Source organism: Micropterus dolomieu, linkage group LG10 (genome assembly GCF_021292245.1).
Source record: "Micropterus dolomieu isolate WLL.071019.BEF.003 ecotype Adirondacks linkage group LG10, ASM2129224v1, whole genome shotgun sequence".
Taxonomy (NCBI): Eukaryota; Metazoa; Chordata; class Actinopteri; order Centrarchiformes; family Centrarchidae; genus Micropterus; species Micropterus dolomieu.
In genome coordinates this window covers 7,268,859-7,278,779 of record NC_060159.1, presented here as the reverse complement: position 1 = coordinate 7,278,779, position 9,921 = coordinate 7,268,859, and the positions used below count along the sequence as shown (strand labels likewise).

Genomic DNA, 9,921 nt, shown 5'->3' with positions numbered 1-9,921 from the left:
AAAGCCGACCCATCTGATTAGTTTGAAATTGAGCATATACTTTGGAAGAAATCAAACTATGCGCCGATGCTTGTCAGAAGCAATAAACATAATGCCGTTGTACGATCAACAGTTGTTCGCTTGTATTGTGAGATGTGTGCTTTTATTTAAACAACTTCGTGTTCAACTGAAATGCCTTCCTGTTCAACTGAAATGCCTTCCTTTTTAACTGAAATGCCTTCCTGTTCAACTGAAATCCTCTCATACAACGTACTGAAATGCTTTTATATACATTTTACTTGAGTGTGTGAGAGCGTTTCAGTTGTGTGTGTGAGAGCGTTTCAGTTGTGTGTGTGAACGTAATATTTTCAGTTGTGTGTGTAAAAGCATTTTACTTTTATGTGTGTGAGCTTTTCAGTATAGTATGTGAATGAGTTTGGTTTCATATGTGTATGTGAGAGGAAAAGTACATGTATATGCATGGTAATTCTGAATAATGTCCCTAGGGGCACCTCATATTGAATAATGTCCTTAGGGGCACCTCATAGTGTTCAGCGATAGGTATTCTCTTTGATCATGGTTTTCATGTTTGATCCAAGTCCGGCAAAAGAAACACCCAAACTAATCTTCTGCAACTTGTATTTTTTATTATTGCAACCAACTGGAAGACAATACATCACATAAACATCATTGCAGTTTTTCAGAAAATGGAAAACAAAATAAAACAACATTTATATATTTTTTGCCACGGTATTGGACAACGTTGATATTTACATGTAGTGATGAAATAGGTCTTGAAATCATTCTTTGGCAATATGATTGCACAACAAGGAGAGAATTGAACATTTACTGAAAAAAAAACAACACCTGGGTGTACTCCGCATCACATCTCACAGATCGATAACAGGTTTGCATTTTGACATCTCTAACCTATGGCTTTCCAATATTCAGCTCAGACAGTCTCCCAAAAAATAATGGCAGTATTGTAGATAATTTTGTTAGAGAGAAAACAGAACAGAAAATGCACATAAAACAACAAACAAAAAATGGCAACTGTTTTTTAAGAGCGTTTCACTGTATGTTTGGCAGGTTTGAAAGAAACACTTGTTTTAGGGGGCTTCTCAGGCAGTATGTTTCCTTTGCTTTAAAATGTTCCACATATATTCTATGTGTTGCTCTGTTTTTCCAGGACTGGTAGGTCAAGCGTTCATCTTTCCTGCATGTCACTGAGTCAGAGGAAAAAAGGTGGTTGCTAAAGCAACACATTCATCCCTCAACATGCCTCTTGCCAGCTGAACACGTTATTAGTCACCACAACAGTGGATTGTTACTGCAAGTACAGCAGAGTGCTTGACCTGGGCCGCGGGAGCACTCAGACAGATATCAGACGAGAGACGGATGGCACACAACACGAACACTGACAGTGTCTCCTTTTAGCCTTTTTTATATGTCGGCATGGATACCATACAAAATGCAAAGCCAGTGATGCATGCTACAGGTGGCAAAAGACTGTTCCAGTGGATGGGACATGCATTTGTTTGCCTGCTTGGCTCGCTGACAATCACTCAACAGCTTAAACAAAACCATGTCTGACTCTGCTGCTACAACCAAACTCAGCCCATGTTTTCTCCTATAAAGCTGCTTTTTTATTTGCACTGCATCTGTGTAAGTGGGGGGAAATTAATACTTTAATTCATTCCTGTTTCAGTGAAAGCATGCCGAATAATGGCAGTGCAGTATCTATATCACTTCTGATGCAAAAATGTCAGCACTCAGTACTGTCCTTGTGAATTTCAATCAAGTCAGTGTTTTCATGACCATAAGTGAGATACACATACGTCTTGGCAAAATAGTAAAAAACCCTCTGATCTTCAGATTGGTCTCTTAAGATAAATATGTGATAGACTGTATGCAAGCTTGACATCCACAATGGCAGGTAATTCCTTAACAATACTGTATGTAAATCAAAAATTTATTCCATCTCCTACATTCTCTCTTCCTTTTCAATTCAACTCCAGAGTAGCCTTTTTTTTTGAGATATGAGGTTCTTTCAGGACACCTACAAAGTTTCCCAAGCCCGTCTGATCCATACTTTTACACTGAACAATGTTGATGGAAAATAAGGACACATGTACATTTACACACAAGAGAGAGAGAAAAAACCAATACTGTTATAAATAAAGACAGGTAACTTTCTGTCAAAACATGTCAGAGACATGACAACAGAGGTACTGAGGGCAGGCAGGCAGGCACAATGTTAAAGGGTGTGTGTTCCTGGGCACACAAACTCACACACTCTACAGATGTGTTCTGAAATAACACTGGGGTTAACACTGAACACCTAAAAATCACTGTACAGGCAGAAGAAGACGGAAGCCCACCCCCAAGAGGTGATTCAGCTGGCGTACATAGCCTGAACCCGAAGCCCAGAGGTGGCACCCTCGGGCCTCTAATTGCAGAGTGATCTCCCACATTCCTCCCTGAAGACGTGTCTTTGAAAGCCCGTTCAGAAAAAAAAAGAACCCAAAAGATTCAAACAAACAAACAAACAAACAAACAAACAAACAAAAAATCCAATATAATCACGGGTATAAGAATTGGCGGCAAAACTTTTTTCTTTCCTCTAGGATCAAGGTTTATATGAAAATAAGTCATGCTTCATGCTAAATACATTGTTTATCTTACATGATCTTTGAATAAAAAAGATTTGCTTTTTATCTTATTTACAAGCACCCATGCAATATAACTGAGAAAGTCCTGCAGGTCAAATTGCTTCAATTAAGAAAGGAAAAAAATAAAATATTTTCTAACCTTTTTACAGAGTTGTCCACACGGGACAAATTGCTTATATCTTTATGAGGGTAGAGTGAGGGTAAACAGACACAAACAGAAATCTAAACCCACAGTTTATGTATATAGTTCTTTGACCTTGTCAAATGAATAGGAAGGTGTGGTAGCTACTGGTAGCTACGATATCTATACCAGGTGTCTACGTCTATGAACAGAAGTACTGGGGAAGTTTTAGGGACGTTTACATTATGCAACAACAACAACAAAATGAAGGAGATATTGCCTCAGACCCGGCACACTATCCATCGCTATGGTGATAAACATGACCTTTTTTTTCATTTTAAAATATCTATTCTTAAATACTATGAGTGCTCTTGAAATAAACCATGTCTTTACCCATGATGCATCTATTATAAGTGGCGTTAAATAATCTTAAGTGCATGAATATATATCACATTGGGTTTTACAATTATTTTGACGCTCAAGGTCATTCTCTCTTCTTTACTACTATGCATTCCTTTTTTTTTTTGTCAACTGTCGTATCGGCTACATGAAGCAACCTGGTCGCTTATCTTTGGCACAGTCTCACATTTGTGCTCGTGGATGTAGGAGAGTGATGCCAGTGAGCGGCCGAGAGAGCTCTAAGTCTTGTTAAATAGGCTCTGCCGTCATTGCTGGCATCACTGCAAGATTGCTACAGATTCACATTGAAAAAAACAGGTAAGACAAACAGCCATCTTTCGTGTTTATGTACTGTACGCTCCTCAATGTGATTCAGTTTTGTTGTGTTCAACTTGTCCAAATTAGTGACAAAACAATGCTTTTTTATGGCTTTCATCCCCTTTTAAACAACAAAAACAACAAAGACACATGAGAAATACCCATTGATGTTAGTGTTGCTGAACATGTAGGAAAACATAGATTTTTGATATTGCCACAAATAAGTAGGATTCACCTAATGCCCTGCAGATAGATAGAGGGAGATGAGAAGTGTCCGTTGAGACTAATGCTGTAGTAACGTTACCTGTTGACCTATTTGTGTTTTGTATGTGTGTGTGTGTGTGTGTGTGTGTGCGTGCTTTGAGCTGTATACTGTCCGTGTGTGTTTGCATGACTATGTACTTTTTCTACGTGTGCGTCTTAGTTTCTCAGGGCCTCTTTCTGCTCCTTCTGGCCCTTGGCGGTGCGGTTTGTGATGTTGTTGAGGCAGGCTCTGACCCCCGCCAGGTGGAGCAGCGACCCCGCCGCCTCCTTCATCTCCTCGTCGTCACTCTCCGGCGGCTTCTCCACCGCCGCCGCGCGCCGTTTCTTCAGCGGCAAGGTGTCGCTAATGCCCCTCGCTCGGTTTTTGGTCCAGGGCAAACTGCTTCCTGCCAGAGTCCCAGCTCCCGCCCCTGAACTACGTCTCTGTCCGCGCAGGGCCTGCTGGGAAATGTAGGTGGCGGCGGCAGTGGTGACGTGAGAATCCAGTGGGATCTCCCGGGGCTCGGGTTTGACGTCTGATTGGATCTCTACGGCGATGATATCGTCGTCGTCGTCCAGGAGGGAGGAAGGGGTGGCGACCTGGGAGGAGCACAGCCTGCTGGGGGATTTGGCGGTGCTGTAAGTGTGGTCGTCCTGGAGGTCCTCGCTGCAGGGCGGAGGAGAGTAGCGCGATGGGCTGTCCTGTCCTCGGCTTAGATAATCTCCCAGGGATGATCTGTATGAAGCAAGGACACAGAGTAGGAGAGAATTTTGTTACTCCTGCTGTCACACAGCAGCCAGGTGGCCTGCCTGTATACGCTTCACTCCACTGAAGCTGCTCCAGTTTGCTCTGCATTTGGCCAGAAAGCAAAAAAAGTTCAAGTAATATATATCTATCACCCTCAAATAGCCCCCATGGGCCTTAATGTGCATATTTCTCAGGTCAGATTAAAACCCTGTATCTCCATAAAGAGTCAGCCTTTCCTTTTTAGAAATGAGCAGACTCATGGTGAGATTGCCACCTTTGCATTTCTCAAATGACACAGTGCATTTTGAGCAGCTCTTGTGCCCTCTAAGGTTGTGAAACTTGCTCAGCACATAAAGGACCTTTCCAGCTTTAAAGTCAGAACGACACAGAATCACGATTCTGCAGCGGAGCCATTTAACCACTGTCTGCTATACATCAGCGTCCACATTATATCGCAACACATGTTTTGCTCTATTAGTCAGAAGAGACTTTTCTCTGTAAGGCATTAAAGGACAGGGGTGTAGTCTGACAACCAATAAATCAAAAGGAGCTTCAGCAGCGTGCCCTGTCCCCCGGACATTTTCTCCCTTCAGAATGAGAGGGTTCGCATATTAATATCTTATAAGAAAAACATGCACTCCTTACAGTGATCAAATATTCACTGCATACCTTTATGGAGACTTTGAGCATGTTTAATTCATTATGCAGTGCAGGCCATCATACTCTTATGCTCCTATGATGGATGTGCATGTCCATGCATGCTCCGAATGTTCTTTGAATCATGAGGCCTCTCCTTCTAATAAACCTGTTTGTGTGTGTGCGTGTGACCATTAAATAAACACACCTGGATAAAATGTTCTGAACTATAGGGAGTGTGTAAGTGCCTCAGACATTTGGACACAATAAATAAATTATTTAAATGTTGGTGCGAGATCTGTTTGGTGTGTGTGTGTTTTCTGTGTTTGTTTGCAGACTTCTGTGTGACTGTGCACTTGGATGTAGGTGTGTCTGTGTGTGTCTGTGAGGTAATGTGTTTGCGCAGGGAAAGCCCTGACTGACATTAATTCTATGGTTGAGGGCAACAGGAGCAAAGTATACCCACCTTATGGCCGAGGTTCTGCTCCCCACAGGGCTTACAGGTAGGGGTCTTATCACAGGGAATAGTGCCTGGCTCCTGACACGGGTGCCATTTTGGATCACTCCACGAGGAACTATATAAGAGAGAGAGCAGCAGATACAAACATTTATACTCACTGATCCATGCTACTTTTGTCTCTTGCATCACACAAATCAGTTTCAAAGGAGGAAAGAAACAGAGGAAGCTTCTCCAAAATCTGATCGGACCTCGATAAGACCCGGGAGCAGTTCGATAAGCATTCACTGACCGTCTGAGGAGGCCAACAGGGCAATATTGATGAGCAAGGCAAGGTTAAATTGAGCGGGAAAGCGTCATAAATGAGTTAAGGCCGTTGTGAATCATTCAATTACTAACGACCGCTGGGTTCGGCTGAATCCAGCCTTTCTGATGCTGCGGGCTGGACAGCAGGTGGCTGGAGCTAAAAGGGGGTTACCACCAATTTTAAAATCTGTGAGTAACTCATTAAATGTAGTTTTTTTTCAAGCAATACTCCAAATTAACAGATCAAAAAGGTTTTAGAAATGTTTAAAACTCAAGTATTTAAGTATGCTCTTAATTTGTAGATTGTTTTCTTGATAAATTGTCCATAAAATAACAAAACATTCCCATCACAAGTTAGCAAGTTGCCATATTAAAATTGGTTGTTTCTCTAGAAGCCAAAAATATTCAGTTTAATGACATGGAAGACTCCAAATATCAACAATTACTAATACTGAAGGAATTGGCATTTTGGCTTAAAAATGACTTAAACGATTAATTGACTAATAAAATTGTTGTCAACTGTTTGAGCTCTATTCAGATACATCATTTCCTTTTACCTCTACCATTGGCACTTGGGTGCACTAGCAAGGAATTAGAAATGCACACATCTGTCTTAATCACGCCCCACAGTTCACTGTGAATGTCAGAGTAAAAAGTTAAAGGAGCGCTCAATAGACCTCCAGGATCAGACTGTGCCGAGACGTACATTTGGGAAAGAGTGCAGAAAACTGCTAAAGTATTCAAAGTCAGCAGGACCACAGTGGGCTCCATCATTCACTGCAACTACCAAGACTCTTCCAAGAGTTGTCCATCTGGTCAAAAGTAACATGGCCCAATGACCATGCTAGCCAATTTTCTTTCTCAGAAGGACTCTCCAGCACTCCATCTAAATGCCATTTTACTCCATTGAATAAACAGGCATATGGCAACCCTCCTGGAGTTTACCAAATAGTGCTTTCTCTGATCTAATGAGACAAAAATTGAATCCTCGGGTCTGAAACCCAAGCCTTTCCACTGGCAAAAACCAGGCGCTGCTTACTGCCTGGCTATTACCTGGTGTCACTACACACTGCGGCACGATGTTGGCACCATCATACAAACGGAGCCACCTACAGACAGATCCTTGAAGAAAACGCCACAGAATGGGGCAAAGATTCACCTTGCAGCAGCACAAGATCCTGAACCACACATTCAGCATAATGGACTGGCTTTGGAACAAATCCCCGAACATCCTCGAGGGGCCCAACCAAAGCCTGGACTTGAAGCCATTTGAAAATCTGTGGGGAGACCTGAAGATCATGGTTTACCAACCCTCCTAATCCAATCTGACAGCTCGTAGATACACGACTTAAAGCTATACTCACTGTCAGTGCATCTTCTGCGTACTGTAGTAACATTTCAGTTTTTTACTGTGAATATGTGTGCATTAAAGGAATAGTTCAGCAGTTTGGGAAAATACGCTTATTTGCTCTCTTGTTAACAGACTGGCGAGAAGATTACAGTGTGTGTGTGTGTGAGCTCTTGAGGTGCTGGGATGCAGAATTTCGTTACCTTTGGACAGAGCCAGGCTAGCTATTTCCAGTCGTTATTCTAAACCATGCATATTTACTGTACAGAGTGGCATCAATACTCATATGTAACTCTCAGCTAGAGAGTACATTTTCCCAAAATATTGAACGATTTCTTTAAAATTTCACTTTGCCATAATGAATTAGGTTTATGCGTAAAATACTGGTGAAACAGAACTTTAAGAATTAAACTTTTAATAAAGACCCACTTGATGAGAAATTCATTTAAGGTTTCACCGTGTCCGGGGGGATTTCTGAAGATGTCTCAGTTTAAAAGCCACTTTAGAATCAAACCACCAAATAATAGTCTGTTTCTTATGCAGCTTCAGATTTTCCATCAAGGTCAAAGTCTTGACTATGGTTTTCCACTTGTGGAATGACCTAACCATTTTTCACAAATACTGAATGGACTGTGAAAGACAGACCTACAGTATCTATATCCCTTCAACTCCGCAACAGCTGTGAATCTATGACTATATATTTATCAGCTGTCTTGCAGGGATAAGATAATCGAAGAGAAGAGAAGAAAGAAAGACGAGATGAGTGTATGTGTACATCTGAGCCAAAAGCTCTCATTACTTAAGGCTGGCTGCTCACCACAGCCATCCCAGTTCACTAAAACAGCTGTCACTTTCATCTCCAGGGTCAGTCTGCATTTCACAAATGATGACCTGCTGTTTGCTTTGTCTGCCACAGAAGCATTTGTTGAGGTGTGAATCCTAAAAACGTTTTACCACAGCATTAATATACTGGATCTTAAACTTGACTTTTTTTTGCACTGTGGTTTTAAGTCTCAGTATATTTATGATTGATGTTATAAAGAGAAATTTAATTCGCCCCAAGAAGCACAAAGCTCATTAAAACATACAAGTTGTCATGGCGAGGCCCCCCAGAATATTTAGTTCATGTTCTAACACACAAAGATGAATTATGATAGATCTGTTTGTCGTTTGTCATTGTTGGTGTGTTTCTATAGCTTTTCCCCCAGCCGGCTGTGTCCACAGTAATCTTATTGACTCCAGTTAGTGTGGCTCTGCCCCTGATATCTCCAGCTCTGCTCTCCATAACCTTATAAGTAGGTCCCTGCACAGAGTCTCTTTTATAATCTTGATCACTCGCTGCATGGTTGTGTGTGTGTGTGTGTGTGTGTGGGCAGTGCATTAGGTCTCCCCGGGTTGATGTGCTCCCGCCCCTCCTTCCCCACTTCACTCCAGTCAGGCTTTGGGTTGCCATAGCAACGACTCCCCTTCCACATGCCACAGAGTGGTAGATCATGCATCAGCACAGAAAGTGATAGAAAAAAGCACAGAGAGGGAGAGAGAGAGAGAAAAGAGGGAAAGGAAATACCAAGCTCTGTTTGACACGGCCTCTCATAGCTCGGCGACACTCCTGACCACCTTTGTTTACCCTAGACACACACACACACACACCCCTCCTTCTTAGCACAAGTGCAGACAACTGTCCTCTTATGTGTGTGTTCTGTATCTTCACCTCTTCGCTTTGCTGTTTGAATTTCTCAGCAAACCCTTCTCTTTGTCTTTCTAATTCGGACCTCTCTTGTTGATCCCCCCCTCCGTCGATCTCGTCGTCATTCTATGTATAGTGGTGACTCATATCTTCAGCTGAGCATGCACGCCGTCTCTGCAGGTAAAAAGCCCGGGACATATGCTAAGGAGACGAGGTGACAAACTAAGCAGGGAAGGAGCAGGCAGCCCGACCCCACTCGCTGAGATTGAGCAATACATTTTACAAGCTCAAAGCAATAAAACAAAGAAAAGAAAAACACTCAGCTTGGTAGCAGCAAGCAGGACGCGCTAAGGAAAAAAAAAGTAAATACAGAAGAGAAGAGGTGTCTGTCTGCCTTTTTCCTGGAGAGAAAAAATCCTCTAGTCTGTCTTTTTTCCTATGCCTGCTCAGCTGCTCTGCCTTTCTGTCTGCTTCCTACGTCTTCGCCCGCCGCCCGTCTCCCTGCCTGCCTGTTTTCCAGGGCAAGCAAAGCCCTCAGCCTCCCTCCCCTCTCTCCGCTCTCATGTGCCGTGTACGCACTCAGCCTCCCATGCTCTCCTGTTAAATGAGTTCCACATGGCCCCGCAGGCTGCAGTCTCTGCACGGCTGGCAGAGGAGTGGAGCAGATAGGCACACACTCACTCACACTGAACTCACTCGCACACAGTCCAAAGGTTCAAAGGTCACTCCCAGCGGACCTTGAGAACACAACCGTTTGAACCCCCTTTCCCCAATCTATCTGTTTGGCTGCCGTGTGTTAAACTGAGTAGAGTCAGAGGGCAGGATGCATACTAATGTTGTCTGAGTGACGGACTGACTGATCGACTGGTCTGAGAACGCCGGTAGTTTTACTAGGTGGCTAACCAGCTTGTCTATCTGACACTCCATCTGAGCGTCCAAGTGGCTGGCTGGCTGGCATGAGCTATGACTTGAAGGGGGGGGGGGGGGGGGGGGAAAAAAAAAAAAAA

At 42.9% G+C, this 9,921-nt stretch overlaps 1 protein-coding gene across 4 annotated transcripts in view; it reads right to left on the bottom strand.

Moving 5' to 3' along the window:
• Positions 1–609: 609 nt before the first annotated feature.
• ches1 (checkpoint suppressor 1) overlaps positions 610–9,921 on the bottom strand; it is a 62,239-nt gene continuing 52,927 nt past the window's right edge. For all 4 annotated transcript variants that reach the window (XM_046061128.1, XM_046061127.1, XM_046061129.1 and 1 more), the window contains 2 exons: positions 5,583–5,691; positions 610–4,468 (listed from right to left, as the gene is read on the bottom strand). In XM_046061128.1, the coding sequence (XP_045917084.1) occupies positions 3,910–4,468; positions 5,583–5,691 (668 nt within the window). In that variant the 3' untranslated portion in view covers positions 610–3,909. The remainder of the gene's footprint in view (positions 4,469–5,582; positions 5,692–9,921) is intronic.